The 25770-nt window shown below is 47.2% G+C and overlaps 2 protein-coding genes across 3 annotated transcripts in view; one reads left to right on the top strand and one right to left on the bottom strand.

Moving 5' to 3' along the window:
* Positions 1 to 1037: 1037 nt before the first annotated feature.
* On the bottom strand, positions 1038 to 21272 carry CRAT (carnitine O-acetyltransferase). 2 transcript variants are annotated; one of them, XM_069748167.1, is made up of 14 exons: positions 20757 to 21272; positions 10364 to 10624; positions 9416 to 9534; positions 8345 to 8398; positions 8106 to 8271; positions 7490 to 7664; positions 6423 to 6601; positions 5948 to 6048; positions 5111 to 5230; positions 4330 to 4452; positions 3791 to 3926; positions 3650 to 3712; positions 2398 to 2535; positions 1038 to 2325 (listed from the first exon to the last, which is right to left on the bottom strand). In XM_069748167.1, the coding sequence occupies exons 1-14, from the start codon at positions 20781 to 20783 to the stop codon at positions 2110 to 2112; spliced, it is 1878 nt and encodes a 625-aa protein (XP_069604268.1). In that variant the 5' UTR covers positions 20784 to 21272; the 3' UTR covers positions 1038 to 2109. The 2 variants fall into 2 exon arrangements, with proteins under 2 accessions (XP_069604268.1, XP_069604269.1); XM_069748168.1 differs by lacking the exon at positions 20757 to 21272 and adding an exon at positions 12796 to 12837.
* A 5-nt stretch (positions 21273 to 21277) lies between these two features.
* The window catches only part of PTPA (protein phosphatase 2 phosphatase activator), a 42445-nt gene continuing 37952 nt past the window's right edge, over positions 21278 to 25770 (top strand). The window contains exon 1 of the mRNA XM_069748169.1: positions 21278 to 21414. Within this exon, the coding sequence (XP_069604270.1) occupies positions 21390 to 21414 (25 nt within the window). The 5' untranslated portion in view covers positions 21278 to 21389. The remainder of the gene's footprint in view (positions 21415 to 25770) is intronic.

Here is a 25770-nt window from a genome sequence, read left to right as displayed (position 1 = left end):
CAAAGATTACGACACACTCCACTCGGTCAGTGGGCACCTCTTGGGCCATTCGGCACCAGGCATCAGCAGAACAGGTCTGCGACTTGGTCCAGCTTGTATACTTTCACAAAACATTACAGTATTCATTCTCAAGCCTCTGCAGATGTGGCCCTCAACAGACAAATTCTGCAGGCGGCAGTACCACATCTGTAACTCGTTGGTACATGGGGTAATAACAGTTGATGGTTCCACACCAAGGGACTGTTTTATGACGTCCCATGGTCCTGTGTCCCCCAGTGAGGCGTAGGAGAAATGGGGATTTTTGTGTACTAACCGTAAAATTCATTTCTCTGAGCCAATCATCGGGGGACACAGCACCCACCTTGCCTGATGGCTTGTTTTGTTTTCTTGGTTTTGACATAGTTTATCCTTGTTAATGGTTTTAAGCTCCTACTGCTTTGTTACCAAACTGGTTCACTTAGAGCCAGCAGGAGGGTGTATACTGCAGGGGAGGAGTTAATATTTCTATATTCACTTAGTGTCCTCCTAGTGGCAGCAGCATAACACCCATGGTCCTGTGTCCCCCCCCAATGATTGGCTCGGAGAAAAGGATTTTACGGTGAGTACACCAAAATCCCTATTTTCAGGGGTACCATCATTTCTGTCTAGGCCTATTTCATGAGTTTTATTTATTTTTTTATTCTGTGGAAGCATGGTTGAAAAGCAATGTCTGACTTTCATTTGTTCATTTTCATAGATTTTTTTTTAGTTATTACTTTTGCCAAATTCAAGTTATTTCTGTGTCAATTGTGGGGTTTTCTATCATTAAATGAGGGGTACCATCAGTTTTCACCACCTGTGTAGATCTAAACTAATGTTGGCCATTTTGTTGGTAAAATGTGCATTTATTTGGAAAAAAAATAAATGCCATTAATCGATCAATTTCACATGTTTTTGGCTGTCCTCTACCACTGCGGTAAATATGTGCCATTTTCCACATCACTCGGTAGCCATACAAACCTGGCCGTGGCTCACTGTGCTATAAAATAATGGCGTCGTGGATAAAACGTTACATTTATTATAAATCTCTTCTTAACCAATCAAACAATTACAAAGTAAACATTAACTCCTCGACCAATCTGATTGGTCAGGATGAAATTGCAAGACCAGTATCTGGATCGTGTACACATAAGATCTCCTCCTTTCGAGGCCACAGATTTGTCAAAGAGCAAAGAAAATGAAAGAGTTTGTGGCACATTTCTGTGGCAAAATCCCAATTTTTGGTGTGGCTTTCAATAAGTTCTGTGTGATCGTACCCATGGGCATCTATTTATCCATAAAGGGGTGTGTGCGTGTACACTTTTTTTTAGTGCTCTACGTCAAAACAACATCTGTTAAGCCTGTTTTTTAAAGTTTAAAAAACTCCAAAAGGTATCCTATCTTCTAGGAACAGCACCACTCTCATCCATAGGTTGTGCCTGGTATTGCAACTCAGCTTTAGAAAATTAAAGGGATTGTTCTTCTGCATTCAAGAACTGAGGCTGCCAGTAGACCTTTTCCAATCAAACTATATTAATGAGCAGTAATAATTTCACTTTTTAAAATAATTTTATCTGATGGACAACTTTAGATTTATCGCAGCTGCGCTGCAATATCAGACCCAACCTGTGGACAAGAGTGGCGCTGTCTATAGAAGAAAGCAAGGCATGTTTTTGTAAGTCTGAACAGCCCCTTTAATGCCTCTAAAGTAAATCCATGCCTCTAACATCTTCTTTATCAACCATACAAATGAATCGGGGGCTGATTAATCAAAACTAGAGGTGGAAAAAAAAAATTGGCGTGTTGCAGCAACAACCAATCAGACTGGTGCTTTCAATTTCCAAGGCCCCTTTAATAAAAAAATTATCTGCTTTCTGATTGGTTGTCATGGGTAATTTCACCACTTTGCACCATTTTGGATAAATCTCTGCGTTGTTTGGAGTTAGTGAAGCTTGAATGACTTCTCATTAGTATCTAGTCCCATGAGCGGAGGGCACCATGTTTGGCCTCTCTGTAGTCTCTCAATGATTGGCGACTAGCGCCCGCGTGTGACAATACGCATTGTGGGTAGAGTCCCCGCCTGGTTCAGGGTTAAAGCTTAGACTTGGGAGTGCTTTGGATCAGCTGCTGCATATCGCAGAGCGCCCGCTCCAGGTAATGGGCCATCCGGGCTGCGTTGGTTTCTGCACAGCTGTTAAATGCAGATACTGAGAAGTTGATGTGATCTTCCATGGGGTTGTAACAAACGCCATACCCGTCGGGCACCACTGGGCCGAAGCACATGACGCAGTCCGTTTGGGCGGGCACCTGCAAGCAATACACTATGTCAGTCAGACTAAACGATAGGTTATTTCACTCTGGAGAGGACGGCGTTATTACCTGGCTGGTGGAGAGATTGAAATGCATGGCCATGGCGTAGGACGTGTCCATGAAGATCTCCGGCATGCTGACCAAATCCTCAATGGCCTGAAGCTTCAATCCGAGCAGATGCCGGTCTATGGCTTTTCCACTGATTGCCTGCGGTAATGAAGGCATCAGTCACAATTTATCTTGTGTATAGAGACCCTCACACATATATTCGGTCAGACCGCTTAAAGGAAGTCAGGGGAGAGGACGGTCCGGCCGCTGGACTTTCAATGGCTGATCCTTCTCTTGGGGCAGAGATAGGAGCTCTCGAGCCGAGGAGTTCTGAGTATAGAGGAGCCAGGAGCGATCGCTATATACTGTGCATGAGGTCCCATTCCAGGTTACAAGTGATCACAGCTCAGCAGATCACTGCCTGCTTGTGGACATTGCGATCTTACGTCGTATACCCACATGTAGCAACTCGCCTCTCTCCAATTTGGCTGGTTTCACACATCCCATACTAAAATTGGAAGATGCGGTTCCTCCCGCTCTGAGCTCACTGCAGCACAGCAGGTCGGAGACCCAGTGGTCTGGCAGGATGAGGCTTTATGAGCATGGTCCGCGGTTCACTAAAGTGTAAAAATGGCCTTAATTGTAATAATAGACACTTGGATTCCCCGTGAAATAATTCTTCAACATCTTTATGCGTTCTACTGCACCATTCCTATTCTTCCTGGGAATGCAAGAACTGACTACTGGGTGTGTGTTCCTCCGCACTGACAGAGCCGATGGTGTCAGAGAGAAGAGACATGATCCAAGGAAAAAAGGGAGGATAAAACCCAAATCAATCTACTGTATTCCTACATTTCCAGGAGGAGTAATACTAAAACTGACAGCCGAGGGGCTGTGCGCAGGCACTGGGAAAGGTCAGAGAGGCCCAGCGCCTGCGCACTGCAGTACTTTGCTCTGCCCTCAACAGGGCAGATAAAGTACGCTTACGCGGAAGCCTCGGCAGGAAGCAAAGAAGAGGACGTCATCGTATGAAGATGGGAGGCCCCGGACCCGGATCGTGACGCCCATCAGACGGGCCTGCCCCTGGGTGAGTATAATATAACCGGTTTTTCTTATCTTGCAAGTTACATCGGGGGCTTATCTACAGCATTACAGAATGCTGTAGATAAGCCCCTGATGGCGGTGGCCGCATCTTATAGGCGAAAATTGGGGTGACAGATTCCCTTTAAGGTGGACTGTGATGTCCTAAATGAAGGGTATGGGGTGTGCTTACCATATCAGTGTAGGCACGATGAGCCTGAACCGCTTTTCTGAGCAGATCCACCTTCTCCAGGTTCTAAGGATAGGAGAGAGCAGAAACCATGCGTTAGGTAGGACGGCTGCCTCCCATATAACAGACACCGCTGTCACTCACCTGTTTTCCAGGATCCGCCATTCCTTGGACAAACTCTAGAGACTGCACGGAGGCGGAGCGGATAGTGTCGGTCCTCCCCAGGCGGAACATTCGCAGCGACGCGCTCTCGTAGGTGGCGCAGGCCTGGCCGTACATCCTGCACACAGAGTAAATAGGAGACCATCAGATGAACTTTCCAGCAATCAATCAGGTCATCAACCACAGAGTCCAGGCTGAATATTTCATTTGTTGCCTTCCTCTTAAATCAGTGCTCCTCCAACCCATGGCTATTCTAAAACTACAACTCCCAGCATGCCCCAACAGCCAGAAAACCAGAGCCTGCAAATTCTCTCAAAGATGGAGCTGCAAGACTTCTCTTGTGCTGCACCCATTACACTAACCCTTCTTTCTCTGCTCCCAGCTGATTCCCAAACTATGAAAATTAAAAGGGGCAGAAATGTTAAATTTTGATCCCAAGACTATTAATAAGCTGCGGACTATCCTGCCAAGAAAGATTCCCACATTAACCTAATATTGGTATGACTCGAGACCCCACTTACCGATAATATGCCAGCTGGAGCGCCACTTGGATAAAGGCATCGGGGCTCAGCTTTTCTGACTTTGGGAAATTTTTCCCAAACACCTCAAAGACAATGACCTTGACATCCAGGTCATGAACCATTCTGAAAGGAGAAGAAAAAAGAATGAGGAGGGAAGCAGCACGACAAGAGGTCACCGTATATACAACATGGTGACCGTCTGGGCCTCAGGTCACCCCTTTAACCCCTTAGTGACATCTGCTGTATGTTTATAGTGAATGTGTGCACTTACTACATGGAGCATCCTCAGGAGCTGAGCCCGCTCCACACAGAGCTGGGGCACAATGGAGTAGTTATGACTTAGATTCTGCGGTCAGTCTCTGCTCGTGGCATTTAACCGGTTAGGAAAGGGGTGTGTTAACTTTTCCAAACCTTTTCCACTATTCGTTTGCGATGTCCTACTGAACACCCTCGTGTCTGCTGTACCAGTACACCTATGAAGCCCCTCCTGTGAAAGAGCTTCATAGGAGAGCGGTACTTGTACAATACACTGCGATATCCCAAAATTGCAGTGTATTGTACAAAAATATTTAGAATTGAGAGTCCTCAGTGGTAGATACCTTTTAATGGCTAACTTTCAATAGTGTATTGTACAGGCACTCACAGGCTTGAGTTCCCTAACGGGAATAATAATATTAAATATCTAAATATATCATCGTCAAGGGGTTAAATTTGACGTCAGCAGCTATAGTATTCCAAAATGTGAGGTCCCGCTGCAGCAGTATCTCTAATGGCCGCTCACATGTTCAGATTCTGCTTGGCGTTGTCGATGTCTTTCTTGATTTCTGGCGTGATGTTGAATCGCAGTTTCTTAGGCATTGGCAGAGAAATCATCGGCGAACGCACCAGATCCGGCTTCTTCCTGCAGAAAAAATAAATAATATATCAGCTGTGGAAACCCTGGTAAAAATAAAAATTTTCTTTGCATTCATTATTACATAAAATATGTTTGAAAGCATTTTTACATTATCTTGTAAAATATAGAAAAAAAAATAGTTTTTTATTGTAACTTATTTTTCTCATTTCGAATATATTTGTACTCTGAAATTTATGTTTTTAGTTTTCTATATTTATAGATTTTTATTTTACCCATTTTTTTTTTACATCAATTTCTTTAATTTTCGGCATCATTAATATACCTGCATTTATACAAAATGCTTGATATATTTGTTTTTTTTTTTATAGTGTTAGATATGTATATCTGGTGGTAAAAAATAAATAAATATATGATTTAAGGTGTAATGTTACTTTTAGCTGACAGATTTGCATAGCAAAATAAAAAAAATTCTGTCACAAGTCAGACCAGTACCATCGTTTGCATCTAATCTGTAGGACCCCTACTGTAACTTACAGCAGGGTCCCCCAGAATAAGTTATAGATTGCCTTTCTTGCCTAGACGGCTGATGTCTAGTCTCTCTCCATAGAGATCAATAAGATTCTTCTGCGGTTTCTGATGCTCCCATTCATTAGGACTCTGGTCAGTGACCCGTCAATGGATGCATAGGGAGCACTGTAAAGCCCCCTCATATACATTGGACTAATATCGGCCGATCCCGGACAATAAGCACACAAGTCTTACGTGTACTCAACGACGTGATCAAGTAAGGCCACGATCGGCGGTCCTTCTGCAGGAGCGTGCTCATACACCATCCCGCACGACCCATCCTCCGCCACTATGAACTGAGAATAATAAATAATAATACTCTTTATTTTTATATATATATATAGCGCTAACATATTCCGCAGCGCTTTACAGTTTGCACACATTATCATCACTGTCCCCGATGGGGCTCACAATCTAAATATCCTATCAGTATGTCTTTGGAATGTGGGAGGAAACCGGAGTGCCTGGAGGAAACTCACGCCTGCACGGAGAGAACATACAAACTCCTTACAGATGTTGTCCTGGGTGGGATTAGAACCCAGGACCCCAGCGCTGCAAGGCTGCTGTGCTAACCACTGCGCCACCGTGCTGACCAGAGAAGAGACAAAATATTAAATGCAGCACTTAGAAATTTTAGCTCATGCAATAGCACATGATGGTCGTCTCCTACCTGAAGTGTTTTGTCAAACCACCTGTTGCCACTGTTCAGGCGGCTTCCCCCACCGTGAAGCATCTGAGCGGCCACACGGCTCCTGTAGTGTTCATCGGAGACTTTGGGCATTGGGCCATCCAGGCACACGGTGAAGATGCTCTTCTGGATTGAGCGAACAGACTCCTTGTTGGTTTTATCTAGTACACAAGAGAAGGCATTAGTTGACTCCAGACCAAACTTGTCATCGGACCCCAATGTGTCGTATGGATTGCCGTACAAAAGTCGATTGTCAGGGACACCAAGAGATGGAGGCGGAAAACTACTCTTGGGACTTTGATACTGCAGATAGGCAACCAATATCAGATTAGTGGGGGTTTGACACCTCGTACTCCGACGATCATCTGACTAAAGGGCGTCATTATTTACTCGGCATGGTGCTGCAATTTTAGTCGCAGTTGTGCTCAATACTGTAGCTCAGTCCCTTTCAAGTGCATGGGGATGAGGTGTAACACCGGGCAAAGCCACTACGAAACGTGGAGGACGTCGGTAGCATCCATAACACTGCCACAGCCCCTTCAATCAGCTGATCATTGGGCATGCCGACAGTCGGACCCCCTACTGGTTTAATATTGATGTCCTAACCTAAGGATAGACTATAAATATCAGTCCTGGAAAACTACTTTAGAGGGGGTTGTCCGAGGAAAAGACTGTCTATCCGCAAAATAATTTATAGATCAATGGTGGTCCGACTGCTGGGACCACCAACAATCGACAGAATGGAGGCACTCATATCCATCAGAATGGGGCAGCAGTGACCATTGCACTTTCGTTCTCTATGAGAACTGCTCGAAAAAAGCCGGGTGCAGCGATCAGCAGTCTTGTATGTGCACTGTAGCTCCATTCTAAGGGAAATACCAATCTGGTGAACAGTGGGCGTCTTAGCAGTTGGACCACCATCGATTTAGAAGTTATTGCAGTTTCCTTTCACCAGACAACTCCTTTAGAAAAACCAGTCCTTTCAGACTAGATTTGTACAGGGTCAGGAATATTGCCCTGCGGGTCACTACGGCGCATCTTCATCGTACCTTTGATCAGGTTGTTGTAGGCCTTGGCCCAACTGTTCCTGTGATTGGAGGTCAGAATGCCGATGGGCTCCTTGTTTGTCTGTAGCGAGGTCCCCCAAATCTTTTCCAGCTGATTAAAAATCTGATCGGTGGTGAGGGCGCTTCCATCACTGTTATACACGTCCAGTTCAAAGAACTAGAGGGGGTAAGAATGACAGTAACGACCAGATTAAAGGGGGTCTCCACTAGGGCCGGTCTCTGATTGACAGCTGAGGTCACCTAGTAGACGAAGCAAAGAGTCTGTGGTGGGACACCGACAGCCATATGGAAGGGCATCTGGGGTGGTGCAGATTGTGAATATTCCGTTTAAAATTTGGCAATGCCATGCACCCATTTTGAGAGCATTTGTAAGTAGTGGACACCCCCATTAAGTGGGAATCCCACTATGGAAAAGCAAAGGTTTATAGACTTAGGGTCTGTTCTTACTGTGTTTAGAGTCTGGAAAAAAAACCTGACATACAAGCAAAGAGTCTCGATAAGGGGTCCAATGTCCAGAGAGGCCGAAAAGCGTCCTTTGGCCTCCACCAGGTCAGTATGGTCCTAGCTCTGCGCATCCATATGTACAAATGGGTCTTACTTGGAAGTTATGGACCACAGTTATGTGAGTAGGGGGATTCTTCACTTGACTGTAGTTGACCACGGAGTCTCGCTTTGCCCCGGGGATTCGACATGAGGACAGGATCTGGTAGTACTGATTCATACATAGAAGTTTACCACCAAGATGCTCCACAGGGAGGGTCTCACTGTAATCAACAGGAGGACAATGTACACTCGGCCCATAAACAGGTCTACAGGGGGTCTGACAGTACCACTCACTTATCTATCATGGCTTTAAAGTCCAGGACACCTTCAATCAGCTTTGCAGCAAATCTGAAAGAAGAAACAGAATTAATTCTACCTATGGTTATGGCCTGTTGGCTTCTCTCTGCACATTGTCATGTCTGTCACTGGTACTGTAACTCGGGTTCATTCACTTCAATGGGATAGAGCTGCAGTACCAGGTACGGCCACTGTAGAAGCGTATGGCGCTGTTTCTGGAAAACAATAAAGAGGTTGGAGTGTTGCGACCCCTTTAATCATCTGACTGCTGGGAGTCAAATAGCCACAGATCTGAGACAGATGACCCATCTTAAAGGGAATGTGTCAGCAGAAAATGGACAATTGTTTAAATCAGGCTTGTGTGTCAAATTTATTTATTTTTTCCTTCTAAGGATAGGCCATCAATAATAGTGTAATGGACAACTTCTTGTTGTAACCGCCCTCATCAACCAGCTGCATCTAAGATATAAATTGTAGCAGTTACTCTGCGGGTGGCGGCTGTATAATACAGCTGGCACCGGCATTATGGAGCGGGCGCAGCCCCTGATCCTGCTCCATACAAGGATTATGCACATCCATCATACCTTAAGGGGCTAAAGAGAGGGAAGGAAGCCTACAGGAAGAGAATGGCCATGAATAGATGTCAGTGTATATAGATTGGGGGGAGAGAAGTGGCTGCCAGGGACCTCTCATCAGTGCACGGTAAATGGCGTGCATGTACACATGCTGCACATGTCACTGTGTGAAGATCAGTCCTACATGGAGAAGATATCTGCTTGTCATCAGAGTTGGATTGCTGCATGGCCGTGTAATGTTACACCCGAGGAGGGGAACACGCAGGAGCTCAGAGCCAAGAATCAGCACATGTAGCTCCGCTCTGATCCAGACACGGGGGAGGGTCCGGAGTAAACGTCCCAAGATAAATCTTATTGGACTTTATTTTGGGCCTAGTGGAAATAGCGGTGGAGTGAGTGTGAGAAAGGTCACCCTGGACAGGGGTCATCTCCTACCTCTTTCTGAAATCCGGGAGAGGAGGTCATTGTACAAAACACAGAAGTTACCGGGTACCTGAGCTGCCCCTGTCTGTCTGCAAAATCTTGCTTTGGTAAGACCACGCCAGGGCTGGAGTGGACGACCACGGGGAGCCGGTACTCCAGATAGGCCGTCTGCAGCCACCAGTCAGAGAGCTGAGGAGAAGCACATCAGACTTTATCGGCAAATGTCCCCCCCATCCAAAAATGCTGCAAGAAAGTCTACCGTATATTAACCCCTTCCCCCTTGGTCCGCGCCAGCATGGCGGTGTCGTCTGTGTTCTACTAGCTAGCTCTGTTCGCTCCTGCTTTACCATTTGGACAACGCTGTTGACCACTGACCGTGGCATTTAAACGGTTCGGTTACCGCTGTGCGTCCGCCAATGTTTTTTTTTTTTTAAACTAAAGTTCTTATTTTTTCTTTAATTTAAAAAAGAAAAAAAAAAAGTTTGCTATGTACCCAAACAATAAGGTTAGATTTTGTTTCCACTGCACTTGAAATTTCAGTACCTTGTATGATAAAGTGATTAGCATTATTCTGAACTACAAATAGTTGAGAAAAAAAAAACAAAAAAAAAACAAAACACAAGCCCTTGTGTCGACGAAAAAAAATAAAATCCCATACAAATATGGCCTAGTCCTGAAAGGCTTTAGAAGGTTTCCATGACCAACTGTAATAGGAGCCGAGCTGCAGTACCCAAGAATGGCCACTAGACGGAGTATTTAGCAGTGGGATCAGGCATCGCACACTGCGTACAGCTGATTTGTTGGGGTGTGACCTATCATATGGATAGGTCATCAATATCCAAGTCAGTTGAGAAAGGATTGGTCATACTGAAATTCAGCATGCCTAATCCTTCTGTTCTTACAGGAGATACCCATTGTCAGAAATGCCTGGCAGCGGATTACTCCTCCCCCTCTGATGCCTGCTGGGAGTTGTAGTGTAGCCGAGGTTGCACTGCTGTACAGTAAAACGTGACCATACCCAGTTTTCGGTTTTCTTTGCTCTCCTCTCAAGCCCCTTCTGCAGCCGCTCGCCCACTCCAGAGCTCTGGAAGTCTTGCACCACTTGGCTGGTGTGGCTCCATTCTTCCTGAGAGACTATGGGTTTCAGGGCCAGAAGGTACTTGTCCAGCGTCTGTTGCAGTGGTGGTACGGGAAGAGAAGGCAGCCCCTCCTGGTGTGCCAAGTACCTACCTGGCAGCTTCACCAACGACACGGGTTTCACCAGGCGAGCCGGCTTGGCCTGTAAAAATAAAATAAATAATAGAGTTTAAATGGGTATGTAAAGCAAAATGACCTGGAGGGCCCCCTTATAGGGGTAACTTGCTGCTCTCTGTATCACACGCAGCACCACCCTCGTCTACAGGCAGTATCTGGTATTGCAGCTCAGCCCAACCAGGACGCCGAAGGAAAGGAAATCTACGAAACCGGCTCGAAGATACGGGGCGTCTGGCATCTGTTCGTCGCTTCTCTCCCCCTCTTAAATATATTAGGAGGCAAGGTTAGAAAGTCATTTAAAGGGCCATTTATCCAATATCAATGGCTGAGAAACAGCAGGAAAATGTATTCCCTTAGTCCACTATGTCTGCCTGGCTGACACCTGTAAGTAAAAGGGGGCCATACTTGTAGCTGTGTTAATAAATCTCCAGATGGTTAAAAAAAGCTGAAATATTGGATTCATTTCAGATTTTTTTGGTTAGTGTCAGAAATAAGCATCAGTATATATTGGGTTAATGGATTATGTGCCACCAGCGCTTGGGTGATGCCGGCTGTCCATTAAGGACCATTTATGATGAGCTAGAGCCGGACCTGACAGTGAATCCAAAGCTTTAGTGTGGAGCCGGATGGCGGCGCCATTGACTTCTATGGTGAATACCGGATGAGCAAAGCAGCAAGGAGATCTTGTTGTGATCCCTGAGACATCTAGTGCGATATAGGATGCATGTGAAAACATGTGTCGTATTTAAAGGATCTGTCACCAGATCAAAAGTGGCCAGTTTTTGCTATTCTTATTTTATTCCCGCCAATTCCGTAAGAATTTCGTTTTTTAATTTTTGGAAATCCACGATACGATTCCAAAGATATGGTCCTTTTAGTATTTAGTGCTAATTTCTATGGTCTTTACGAGGGGGTGTGGCTCACAGGATCCTCGGGGGGGCATGGCTCACATGGTCCTGGGGGGCGTGGCTCACAGGATCCTCGGGGGCGTGGCTCACAGGATCCCCCGGGGCGTGGCTCACAGGATCCCCCGGGGCGTGGCTCACAGGATCCCCCGGGGCGTGGCTCACAGGATCCCCCGGGGCGTGGCTCACAGGATCCCCCGGGGCGTGGCTCACAGGATCCCCCGGGGCGTGGCTCACAGGATCCCCCGGGGGCGTGGCTCACAGGATCCCCGGGGGCGTGGCTCACAGGATCCTCGGGGGCATGGCTCACAGGATCCTCAGGGGCGTGTCTTCAGGCTGCTCTGCATTGGCAAGGACCATAAAAAGCAACACTAAAGAAAAAGGTCCACATCTCTGGAAATATATGGCGGATTTCCCAAAAATAGAAAATGGAATACTCAGGGGAACAGCAGGAATAATATAAGAGCCAAAACTGACCACTTACCACTTGGTGATAGGGCCACATTAAAATATAAGAAAAAACAAAATCTCAGTTTAATTCTGGCTCCATCGAGTGCTGATCTATGGGGTGATTTACACGAATTCGGCCCCAATGCTCTGGTTCTATATTGCCGACTTAAAAGAATGAAACAAGTATCCGACAGTATCCGTAGACACTTGAGAAACTTTTTGAAAACGTGAAAAACTACTGACGAATGAAGTGAAAAAAAAAACAAAAAAAAAAAAACACAAAATCATGGACTGTTAAAAAAAAAAAAAAAAAAAAAAAAAAAAAAAAAAAAAGACCATGACACGGAAGGAAAAACGGGCATGCACGTGTGAATAAGGCCTGAGTAGGGAGCAATGTGAAGGGTATAAACGATAGGGCAGCACAGCACCGGGCACTTACACCATACACAAATTTTCCAATTTGATTAGATTTCACCATTTAATCAATAATCCTCTAATATACAGACTGAACATCTGGTACCTAATAATAAACATGGCGCAGCCTATGATACGACAGCTTCCTTTGGGATGGGTCTTCAGAATAAAGACTACTGTTCGGCGGAGTCCAGACTGCCGGGAGCATGATCCCTACTGCTCCCCCTCATGGGAGTTCCATCTCCTTTTACCAACCTGAGAGGCAGAAATGATGAGATCTCCAGACCTTCCTAATATAACGTGATCTTGGGTAACGAGATAAATTCCCCGTCCACAATCCTATTTCCCACTATTCTAATCCCAGCAGAAGCAAAAATCAGATTAAAAGCAGGAGAACACAGCCCGGGCCGGAGGAAGCGTACCGTACCTGGCGTGACTGCCGCCTGTCATCCATCGCCGCCCCTAACGCTCCGACACAGACTACAGAACAAGCGGGATCACAAAGCCTACAGACAAAACACTGGGCTACTCTGTCAAAGGAAACAAAACGGCAGCCGTTAAGATGTGAATCGGTCAAACGAAGGGTGAACAGGGCCTTAACCCCTTAGTGACGGGGCCAAATGTTTGAAATCCGACCAGTGTCCCATTATGTAGTAATAACTCTGGAACGCTTCAACAAATCCCAATGATTTTGAGAATGTTTTTTTGTGAGACATTATACTTTATGATAACGTTATTAGGTTGATATGTTTTGTGTTTATTTATTAAAAAAATATCAGAAATTTGAGAAAAATATTACAAAATTTGCAATTTTCAAACTTTGAATGATTATCTCTTTAATCCAGATAGTCAGAACACAGAAAAACATTAATGAATAACATTTCCCACATGTCGGCTTTACATCAGCACCATTTGTAAAATGTCCTTTTGTTAGCATTTTATGAGGTTTAAAAATGTAGCAGCAATTTTTCATTTTTTAAAAAAAGAAATGTACAAAATGTATTCTTTTAAGGACCTATCCATGTTTGAAGTGACTTTAGGGGTCCCACATATTGGGAAACCCCCCAAAAGTTATCCCATTTTAAAAACAGCACCCCCTGACATATTGAAAACTGCAGTCAGGTAGTTTATTAACCCTTCAGGGGATTTTCAGGAATTAATGCAAAGTGGCATGATAGGAATGAAAATGTGTATTTTTACCACCTAAATGCCGCTAACTTCTGAGCAGGTTACAACAGCCGGCAGACTCTAAGGCCACTATTTGGCCGTGAATTGCCATGGCAAACATCAGGACAACAAAATCATGATCTGAGGGCACCAATTGGGATAAAGAGGAAGCCCCCAAACTCTGTTAACCATTTATATGATGTAATCACTATTGACAGCAGCATCTAAGGGGTTAAACAGACTGATCGTGGCTGATGCAGCAAGTTGCCAGCTATAGTGGACAGCCGACAGCTGCTGGATTGTCATCTGTATGGGCACGCTATTCTCTTATATCTCAGGTCAGTTAAAAGGCGTATTGGCGGTCATTAAGGGGTTGAGGGTATGTGCACACGCTATGGATTTTGCTGCGGATCCGCAGCGGTTTCGCATGTGTTTACAGTATAATGTAAACCTATGGGAAACGAAATCCGCAGTGCACATGCTGCGGAAAAAAACGCGTGGAAACGCAGCGGTTTACATTCCGCAGCATGTCAATTCTTTGTGCGGATTCCGCTGCGAGTTTACACCTGCTCCAATAGAAAACTGCAGGTGTAAACCCGCAGCGGAATCCGCAATAGAAACCGCGATAAATCCGCAGGAAAAAACGCAGCGGTTTTGCACTGCGGATTTATCAAATCCGCTGCGGAAAAATCCGCAGCCCTCACAGATACGTGTGCACGTACCCTAAAGGGGTTGTCCACCTCATAATAACATGAGGGGGGGGGGGGGGGGGAGTGGACGACCCCTGTAATCTGCACAGTAGTTCACTTGTTAGAGCAGCAGTTTATTCTCCAGAGCTGCTCTTCCTTCTGTAAGCAAGTTACAAGAACAGGCAGCCAATTTCAGCCTATATAGCCGCGTTTTCTGGGTACACATCGCATCCAAGTCTGTACAGTGTGCTCCCCTCATGCCGGACGGCCCTCTAATGTCTGCACGCCCCATCCGTTACTCTCAGGGGTGACCGGTAGTGGCAATACAGCCCCCCATCAATGGATATAGATAACCTAAGGCCCCTGTGCAAACAGATGCTCACCGGGATGTGGGTGCAGCGATTGACGTCTATCTCGGGGGTACGGCCGGCACATGGATGGTAGATTGCCAGCTCTGCAGGCCACAGACATCCACCATGAATGTGGGAAATTGGCAGAGAGATCACACATCTCTTCCTACATGGGCAGTTTTGCAATAGTTGGCATCGTGTGCGGCCACACTGCTGCCATAAACACGGAAGGACCACCTTACCCCCGGGCAGCTCTTTGTTACTCCTACCAGAACAGAGAGGGAATTGTTATCTAGGCAATTCCCTAATGCAATGTTATTAATACAAATCCAGCCCCATCTCCTGCACTGTTCCCACGGCTATGAGGGAATCGCTTCTAAGACAATTCCTAAAATATTGTTCCTTATAACGTTCATTATTACGGAGGCTGAGCACAAATGCACTTCAGAAATAGAGGATCGGGAAGCCTTAACCTTGGGATTGGGGTGGTCTTAAAGGTATAGTACAGGTTAAAACAAAAAAAATGGCTTCCAGCCTACAGATTGTGTGGCAATATTCCAGAAAACCTGAGGGTGGCGCCTTTTTTTGGGAAGAAAAAAGCCAAGTTTTATGAATAGGTCCTGCTCTTAAAAAATAAATAAATATTAATAGATGGTGAAAAATGTCAGATCTGCAGCTGTGCACATACATCTGGTGCCCGCACCACTTGCACTGCGCTGAACTTTGCCACGGTTGCGTTAATGCTCTGAGGTGTCGGCCATAGGACAGAAATCAGTTCACGAGAAGAGCAATGTGACCCTTACTCCAATTTTCATGGCTATAATTTGCCGGTATAGTAGGTGGAACCCAACCCAAGGTCATGGACTGTAGTAACCGATTATAGCACTGAGAGCCTGATACAAATCTACCCCTCCATGATTAAATAAATGGGCAGCGTGCAAAAGAGTGACAAGGACCTGCGCAGAAAAGAGCGCTCGCTGCAGGGTACAGTATTGTGGGAGGGAAAACCAGGTCATCGCTGTGTAATGATAAAAGACAAAGTAACTTCCATTATTCTAAATATATATCCGATCGGGAGCACCGCCTGTGCCGGGGATCATCACCAGCCCGTGTGTAACACAATACACTGCAAGCATGCCATGCATGGCCATGTGTGCGGCCGGGGTCATCATCTAGGACACGGCGCCCCCCTCACTCAATGTCAGGCTCATTACCAGAGCCAGAAACCCAAACCAATAAATCCCCAGTAACTGAAATCCCTCCTCGATCATCTTCATCTATTTATCTGTCGCTGGAGAAGCAGAGGGCATAGGGGCATGTGCCCAGGGGGTAAGACCACAGAAGATAAGTCCTGTGCGTTTTCTGAGGCATTAAAAAACAATGAGTTTTTACAGTTCAAATTGCTGCAATAAACTTGTCCATGTCTGTGGGTGCAGCTCTTGGAGTGAGCGGAGTACGGGGCCATGTCTGTGGATACAGCTCTCTGGGTGAGTGGAGTACGCGGCCATGTCTGTGGATACAGCTCTCGGGATGAGCGGAGTACGTGGCCATGTCTGTGGATACAGCTCTTGGAGTGAGCGGAGTACGTGGCCATGTCTGTGGATACATCTCTCGGGGTGAGCGGAGTACGTGGCCATGTCTGTGGATACAGCTCTCAGGGTGAGCGGAGTACGTGGCCATGTCTGTGGATACAGCTCTCGGGGTGAGCGGAGTACGCGGCCATGTCTGTGGATACAGCTCTCAGGGTGAGCGGAGTACGTGGCCATGTCTGTGGATACAGCTCACGGGGTGAGCGGAGTACGCGGCCATGTCTGTGGATACAGCTCTCTGGGTGAGCGGAGTACATGGCCATGTCTGTGGATACATCTCTCGGGGTGAGCGGAGTACGTGGCCATGTCTGTGGATACATCTCTCAGGGTGAGCGGAGTATGTGGCCATGTCTGTGGATACATCTCTCGGGGTGAGTGGAGTACACGGCCATGTCTGTGGATACATCTCTCGGGGTGAGTGGAGTACACGGCCATGTCTGTGGATACATCTCTCGGGGTGAGTGGAGTACACGGCCATGTCTGTGGATACAACTCTCAGGTGAGTGGAGTACACGGCCATGTCTGTGGATACAGCTCTCGGGGTGAGTGGAGTACATGGCCATGTCTGTAGATACAGCTCTCGGGGTGAGTTGAGCACATAACCATACTTGTCAATGAAGCTTTTGAAGCGCAGGGGGTACAAGGGATTTGATGCATACTACACAGGCACTGTCAATAAACTCAGCTAGGGTCCAGATCAGTCCATAGTGATTCTGTGTGACGGCACCCTTGAACCTCACCTTTAACTTCCCCTTTAAATCCAAATAAGTAACAAAGTTTAAACACAAAGATAAAACCTTAAGGCTGTGTGCACACATTGCTGATTTTTTGCGGGTTTTTTTCACGTTTTTTGCGATAAAAACGCTATAAAACCGCAAATAAACAGCATACAATATGCATCCCATCATTTTGAATGAATTCTGCATGTTTTGTGCACATGATGCGGTTTTTTTCCGCGAAAAAAAAACCCATTGCGGTAAAAAACGCAGCATGTTCATTAATTTTGCATTTTTTTTTGCCGATTTCCCCACTATAAAAATGCATTGGGAAATGTCCGGAAAAAAAGCATCAAAAACGTGCAAAAAACGCATGCAGATTTCTTGCAGAAAATTTCAGGTTTTTCTCAGGAATTTTCTGCAAGAAATCCTGAACGTGTGCACATAGCCTAATAAGTATGGTAAGTATCAGTCACATACCTAAGAGCAGGGACTTGTGATAAACTGCAACCTGGGCCCTAAAGGCATTGCTTCTTAAAGTGACAGGCACTCTTATTTATTTTATGGGAAATGATAAGCATGTGCAAAAGTGTATTTGCCTAAGCAAATAATAAGACGGATGTGAATCACAAGTCTCTAAATTTTAATCTCCATTTACCATATGAGTAGCATTTAACGCTTTTCAGCCCGCTCAACGGTAACAATGGGCAGAGTCCACTAAAGAACGGTGCAGCGAGTAATGGCAGACCACTATTCCTCTCCAAACCCCTATACACATGCACGCTCTGTGTGAGAAGGGGTTGGGGGGATAAGCTGTTGCCCGAAGTGTATGGTAGCCACTTATCTCCCCCAAAAACCAATGAAATGGGCATGTTGAAATCCAACATGTCCAATCCTCCAACCCCTTCCTTACGGTGAGTGTCAGGCAGCTAGGTTAGGGCTGCGTGGTGACTTACATGTGGGGTCTCAACACAGCAGCATAGACAATCATTACACGCCAGGTCACGTGACCAGCGTCGCTGTGTAGGCCTAAAAATGGCCTGGTCAGACATCTAGGGAAAAGACCTTACGCAGCAGTGAGCAGGATTGGGGTCTGAAATAGAAACTAGGCCTCGTCACCCATAGCAATCAATCAGTTCTCAGCTTTTATTTATGCAACAGTTCTGGTCAAATGAAATCTACGCTGTGATTGGTCCCTTTGGACAAGAAAGCCACATTTTCCTGTCAGAAGGTTTTGATAAATAGTCTCAGAAATTAGGCCTCGATGCAAAACTTTGGTGTTAACAGTATATAGTACAAGCTACCACAGTCACATATGCATGTCTCTTAGGAAAACTAAAAAAAAATGGGTTAAAAAAAATATAATTAAAAAAAAAAAATTATATATATATATATATATATATATATATATATATATATATATATATATATATATATATATATATATATATATATATATATATATATATATATATATATATATATATATATATATATATACATATACACACACACACACTTTTTTATGGAGGGGGAGGAGTTTGAGTTTTGGTAAAGTTTTTTCTCCCCCCGAATTGTTATATATACACTCACATCACCTCCATCTAAATAATAACAAATATATTCGGTATAGTTATGTCCTAGGAAAATGTAAAATTAACCAAAATCATGTTTAACCCCTTAGTGACGGAGCCAAATTTTTGAAATCTGACCAGTGTCACTTTATGTGGTAATAACTCTGGAAAGCTTCAACAAATCCCAGTGATTTTCAGACTGTTTTTTCGTGACACATTATACTTTATCATAATGGTAAATTTAGGTTGATATGTTTTGTGTTTATTTATAAAAAAAATATCAGAAATTTGAGAAAAATGTTACAAAATTAGCAATTTTCAGACTTTGAATGATTATCCCTTTAATCCAGATAGTCAGAACACAGCAAAACATTAATAAATAACATTTCCCACATGTCTGCTTTACATCAGCGCCATTTGTAAAATGTTATTTTATTTTGTATTTCAGGAGAGTATAGTTGATTCACAGTGGTTTTATTCTACGCGTTTCAGGGGTCTCATGCCCCCTTCATCAGGAAATACCACACCTGGTATGGTAATTCCTGATGAAGGGGGCATGAGACCCCTGAAACGCGTAGAATAAAACCACTGTGAATCAACTATACTCTCCTGAAATTGATCTTAGCAGCAGCGCAGAACTTTAACTACAAATCTCCCTTTGAAGACATTATTTTCTCTGGTCGGTGAAGACCTGTGGATCTGCAGCAGCCGCTATCTATATGCTCTAATCTCATCCTAACCAGGTGAGCAAATTTGGTGTATATTCTCCTCTGTGTAACGTGGATAAGACCCTATTGCGCTCTTTGTCTCCCCATTGTTTTGCAATTTTATTTTGTAAGCATTTTAGGAGGTTTAAAAATGTAGAAGTAATTTTTCATTTTTTTCAAGGAAATTTACAAAATTTATTTTTTACGAACTTATCCATGTTTGAAGTGACTTTAGGGGTCTCATGTATTGGAAAACCCCCAGACGTGATACCATTTTAGAAACAGCACCCCCTGACATATTGAAAACAGCTGTCAGGTAGTTTATTAACCCTTCAGGTGCTTTACAGGAATTAATGCAAAGTGGCATGACAGAAATGAAAATGTGTATTTTTACCACCTAAATGTCTCTAACTTCTGAACAGATTACAACAGCCGGCAGACTCTAAGGCCGCTATTTGGTCATGAATTGCCATGGCAAACATCAGGACCACACAATCATGATCTGAGGGCACCAATTGGGATAAAGAGGGAGCCCCCACACTCTGTTAACCATTTATATGATGTAGTCACTATTGACAGCAGCATCTGAGGGGTTAAACAGATATGGACGGTGCAAACACTGATCGTGGCTGACACAGCAAGTTGTCAGCTATAGTGTACAGCCGACAGCTACTGGATTGTCACCTGTATGGGGAGGCTATTTTCTTATATCTCAGGTCAGTTAAAAGACGTATTGGCTGTCATTAAGGGGTTAACAAAAAATAAATACAAATTGTAAATATATATATATATATATATATATATATATATATACACACACTTCAATATTGCTTTTCTTCAGGTACCGCACCTCTCTTACAAGTGCAATACAAAAAGAAAAAAAAATATCAAAATGTCGTGTGTACCCTAAAACAGTACCGATAAGTTGACAGCTCAGCCTGGAAAAAATAAGCCCTCACAGCCCCAGCTATGGAAAAATAGAGAATTTTCACAAAATAAATAATTTTTTTTTTTTTTTTTTTACAAAAGTTCTGAATGTTTTTCACCACTAGTGTAACAATTATATATAACAGTTTGGTGTGGCCACCACCGTGCTGACCTGGAGCGTGGCGTTCCCAGGCCGTATACATAATGGTGGGCTCCTTTTTTCCCCCCACTATTTCACCCCCTCCCCACTTGGTAAAATGACTGCTGTCAATCATTCTAGACCACAACTCCTCATAAACTTGTGGAAAACTAAGAAAAAAAAAAAAAAAAGTGTTCTGGTTCTCGGAAGGCGAGGAAAACCCCCCACAAAAGTGCAAAAATGAAAAATTGTGGTTTTTGTCCTGTTTCGCGGCTGCATTTTTCCCCCCTAATATCGCCGCCTTTGCGCCAACTGCCATATACTTATATATAAAAATGGAAAATTGTCGCGGTGGGAAAGGGTTAAAAGCTTCACAGGTGAAAAACTTCTTCACACACACAAAAAAAGAGAGAAATCCTATGCTGAAAGGAGTGATGAGCAGAGGGTAAATCCACAGGTGACCCCCCCCCACACACACAGACCACCCTACAGCCCACCCTGCACCCCACAGCCCCGTGTGCAGCACTCACCATGCTCCGCGCTATGAGAGCCAGCATGTCTCCTGCAGGGCACCGCTATCACAGCCCAGTGCAAAGTCCCCGGAGCTGTCAGTCACAAGGACAACTTCATGGCTGCACTGTCAACACAACCCTGGTGCGCTGCCCACAGAGGCCAGGGTGGGGCGCACTCACACTCACTGGAGCCTCTCCCAGCTCAGCTGCAAGAGAAATGTTTGCAAATACAAATCATACGCAACTCAGACTTGCCAGAAACAAACATGTCCGCTTGCGTTTCAAACAACAACCATCTTAACTAAGGGCAAACCATGACTTGTCCATTACATTCCACTGCGCATGCGGACGTATTTTACCCGTCACATCCAGAAGACGTAAATAAATGGGAAGGTTTGCCCTGAGTAAAGATGGCGGGTGACGACTGTGAAACGGCCATTTTTCTAATTGGCAGGCGCCAATTTGTGAGGGTCGCGGCGTGCGTGGAAGGAGAGGGGAATTACTTCTGTCTCCCAGACGCAGCCTGGAAAGTTTTGTCTCCGGCAGCAAACCGTAAATTTGGAGACTGAAGAGTCACCGTTGCCAGGGTAACGGCCAGAGGGTGTGTCCTTCGGAGGTGAAAGGTGAAAAAAAAAACCCGGCTGCAAGAAGATGGCTGAGAGGGAGCAGCAGACAGGTCGGTCCCCGGGGTCCCGGTCACATACAATTAATAGCCACATATCAGAGTCAGGGAGAGGCTGGGCGAGCCGGAAGTGGCGAGCAGTCACGTGGTTCTGGCTGGTCTTATGTTGCTATGGTAACCATGGCTGAGCCTTCAGTGGTCTCATCAGGCAGAGGTGGGCATCATGGGGCAGCCTACATGTCCCAGCATGCCTTATATTAGTGTGCACTGGCAGCATGCTGAGACTTGTAGTGACCACTAAAGATAGGAGGACACGGAGTGGACGTGGTCATATATTCACGATAAGATAAGCGGCGCCGATTATATCTGGTTGTCACTTATCACACCTTTATCATGGGAGCCATAGCGTTTAGCCCAGTCTCAGTGGGAGGCATGCGCTTAGTCCAGGCTCAGTGGGAGGCATGCGCTTAGTCCAGGCTCAGTGGGAGGCATGCGTTTAGTAGTCCAGGCTCAGTGAGAGGCATGCGCTTAGTAGTCCAGGCTCAGTGGGAGGCATGCGCTTAGTAGACCAGGCTCAGTGAGAGGCATGCGCTTAGTAGACCAGGCTCAGTGAGAGGCATGCGCTTAGTAGACCAGGCTCAGTGGGAGGCATGCGCTTAGTAGTCCAGGCTCAGTGGGAGGCATGCGCTTAGTAGACCAGGCTCAGTGAGAGGCATGCGCTTAGTCCAGGCTCAGTGGGAGGCATGCGCTTAGTAGACCAGGCTCAGTGAGAGGCATGCGCTTAGTCCAGGCTCAGTGGGAGGCATGCGCTCAGTAGTCCAGGCTCAGTGGGAAGCATACGCTTAGTAGACCAGGCTCAGTGGGAGGCATGCGCTCAGTAGTCCAGGCTCAGTGAGAGGCATGCGCTTAGTAGTCCAGGCTCAGTGAGAGGCATGCGCTCAGTAGACCAGGCTCAGTGAGAGGCATGCGCTTAGTCCAGGCTCAGTGGGAGGCATGCGCTTAGTAGACCAGGCTCAGTGAGAGGCATGCGCTTAGTCCAGGCTCAGTGGGAGGCATGCGCTCAGTAGTCCAGGCTCAGTGGGAAGCATACGCTTAGTAGACCAGGCTCAGTGGGAGGCATGCGCTCAGTAGTCCAGGCTCAGTGAGAGGCATGCGCTTAGTAGTCCAGGCTCAGTGAGAGGCATGCGCTCAGTAGACCAGGCTCAGTGAGAGGCATGCGCTTAGTCCAGGCTCAGTGGGAGGCATGCGCTCAGTAGTCCAGGCTCAGTGGGAAGCATACGCTTAGTAGTCCAGGCTCAGTGGGAGGCAGGCGCTCAGTAGTCCAGGCTCAGTGAGAGGCATGCGCTTAGTAGTCCAGGCTCAGTGAGAGGCATGCGCTCAGTAGACCAGGCTCAGTGGGAGGCATGCGCTCAGTAGACCAGGCTCAGTGGGAGGCATGTGCTCAATAGTCCAGGCTCAGTGAGAGGCATGCGCTCAGTAGTCCAGGCTCAGTGGGAGGCATGCGCTCAATAGTCCAGGCTCAGTGGGAGGCATGCGCTTAGTAGACCAGGCTCAGTGGGAGGCAGGCGCTTAGTAGTCCAGGCTCAGTGAGAGGCAGGCGCTTAGTAGTCCAGGCTCAGTGAGAGGCAGGCGCTTAGTAGACCAGGCTCAGTGGGAGGCAGGCGCTTAGTAGTCCAGGCTCAGTGGGAGGCAGGCGCTTAGTAGACCAGGCTCAGTGGGAGGCAGGCGCTTAGTAGACCAGGCTCAGTGAGAGGCATGCGCTTAGTAGTCCAGGCTCAGTGAGAGGCATGCGCTTAGTAGTCCAGGCTCAGTGAGAGGCATGCGCTTAGTAGACCAGGCTCAGTGGGAGGCATGCGCTTAGTAGACCAGGCTCAGTGGGAGACATGCGCTTAGTAGACCAGGCTCAGTGGGAGACATGCGCTTAGTAGACCAGGCTCAGTGGGAGACATGCGCTTAGTAGTCCAGGCTCAGTGGGAGGCAGGCGCTTAGTAGACCAGGCTCAGTGGGAGGCAGGCGCTTAGTAGACCAGGCTCAGTGGGAGGCAGGCGCTTAGTAGACCAGGCTCAGTGGGAGGCAGGCGCTTAGTAGACCAGGCTCAGTGGGAGGCATGCGCTTAGTAGTCCAGGCTCAGTGAGAGGCATGCGCTTAGTAGTCCAGGCTCAGTGGGAGGCAGGCGCTTAGTAGACCAAGCGCATGCCTCTCACTGAGCCTGGACTACTAAGCGCATGCTTCCCACTGAGCCTGGACTAAGCGCATGCCTCTCACAGCCTGGACTACTAAGCGCCTGCCTCCCACTGAGCCTGGTCTACTAAGCGCATGCCTCTCACTGAGCCTGGACTAAGCGCATGCCTCTCACTGAGCCTGGACTACTAACCGCCTGCCTCTCACTGAGCCTGGACTACTAAGCGCATGCTTCCCACTGAGCCTGGACTACTGAGCGCATGCCTCCCACTGAGCCTGGACTAAGCGCATGCCTCCCACTGAGCCTGGACTACTAAGCGCATGCCTCCCACTGAGCCTGGACTACTAAGCGCATGCCTCTCACTGAGCCTGGTCTACTAAGCGCATGCCTCCCACTGAGCCTGGACTACAAAGCGCATGCCTCTCACTGAGCCTGGTCTACTAAGCGCATGCCTCCCACTGAGCCTGGACTACTAAGCGCATGCCTCTCACTGAGCCTGGACTACTAAGCGCATGCCTCCCACTGAGCCTGGACTACTAAGCACATGTCTCTCACTGAGCCTGGTCTACTAAGCGCATGCCTCCCACTGAGCCTGGTCTGCGCTTAGTAGTCCAGACTCAGTGGGAGGCATGCACTTAGTAGTCCAGGCTTAGTGGGAGACATGCGCTGAGTAGTCCAGGCTCAGTGGGAGGCATGCGCTGAGTTCTCCAGGCTCAGTGGGGGGCATGCGCTGAGTAGTCAAGGCTCAGGGGGAGGCATGCGCTGAGTAGTCCAGGCTCAGTGGGAGGCAGGTGCTAAGTAGTCCAGGCTTAGGGGGGGCATGCGCTGAGTTCTCCAGGCTCAGTGGGGGGCATGCGCTGAGTAGTCCAGGCTCAGGGGGAGGCAGGCGCTGAGTAGTCCAGGCTCAGTGGGAGGCAGGTGCTGAGTAGTCCATGCTCAGTGGGAGGCAGGCGCTGAGTAGTCCAGGCTCAGTGGGGGGCAGGAGCTGAGTAGTCTAGGCTCAGTGGGAGGCAGGCGCTGAGTAGTCCAGGATGAGTGGGAGGCATGCGCTGAGTAGTCCAGGCTCAGTGGGAGGCATGCGCTGAGTAGTCCAGGCTCAGTGGGAGGCAGGCGCTTAGTAGACCAGGCTCAGTGGGAGGCATGCGCTTAGTAGTCCAGGCTCAGTGAGAGGCATGCGCTTAGTAGTCCAGGCTCAGTGGGAGGCAGGCGCTTAGTAGACCAGGCTCAGTGGGAGGCAGGCGCTTAGTAGACCAGGCTCAGTGGGAGGCATGCGCTTAGTAGTCCAGGCTCAGTGAGAGGCATGCGCTTAGTAGTCCAGGCTCAGTGGGAGGCAGGCGCTTAGTAGACCAAGCGCATGCCTCTCACTGAGCCTGGACTACTAAGCGCATGCTTCCCACTGAGCCTGGACTAAGCGCATGCCTCTCACTGAGCCTGGACTACTAAGCGCCTGCCTCCCACTGAGCCTGGTCTACTAAGCGCATGCCTCTCACTGAGCCTGGACTAAGCGCATGCCTCTCACTGAGCCTGGACTACTAAGCGCCTGCCTCTCATTGAGCCTGGACTACTAAGCGCATGCTTCCCACTGAGCCTGGACTACTGAGCGCATGCCTCCCACTGAGCCTGGACTACTCAGCGCATCCCTCCCACTGAGCCTGGACTACTAAGCGCATGCCTCCCACTGAGCCTGGACTACTAAGCGCATGCCTCTCACTGAGCCTGGTCTACTAAGCGCATGCCTCCCACTGAGCCTGGACTACTAAGCGCATGCCTCTCACTGAGCCTGGTCTACTAAGCGCATGCCTCCCACTGAGCCTGGACTACTAAGCGCATGCCTCTCACTGAGCCTGGACTACTAAGCGCATGCCTCCCACTGAGCCTGGACTACTAAGCACATGCCTCTCACTGAGCCTGGTCTACTAAGCGCATGCCTCTCACTGAGCCTGGACTACTAAGCGCATGCCTCCCACTGAGCCTGGACTACTAAGCGCATGCCTCCCACTGAGCCTGGACTACTATGCGCATGCCTCCCACTGAGCCTGGACTACTAAGCGCATGCCTCCCACTGAGCCTGGACTACTAAGCGCATGCCTCTCACTGAGCCTGGACTACTAAGCGCATGCCTCCCACTGAGCCTGGACTACTAAGCGCATGCCTCTCACTGAGCCTGGTCTACTAAGCGCATGCCTCCCACTGAGCCTGGTCTGCGCTTCGTAGTCCAGACTCAGTGG

This window comes from Ranitomeya imitator, chromosome 2, assembly GCF_032444005.1.
Source record: "Ranitomeya imitator isolate aRanImi1 chromosome 2, aRanImi1.pri, whole genome shotgun sequence".
Classification (NCBI taxonomy): domain Eukaryota; kingdom Metazoa; phylum Chordata; class Amphibia; order Anura; family Dendrobatidae; genus Ranitomeya; species Ranitomeya imitator.
The sequence above is the reverse complement of the archived record's forward strand: the minus strand, read 5'-3'. Positions and strand labels throughout refer to the sequence as shown.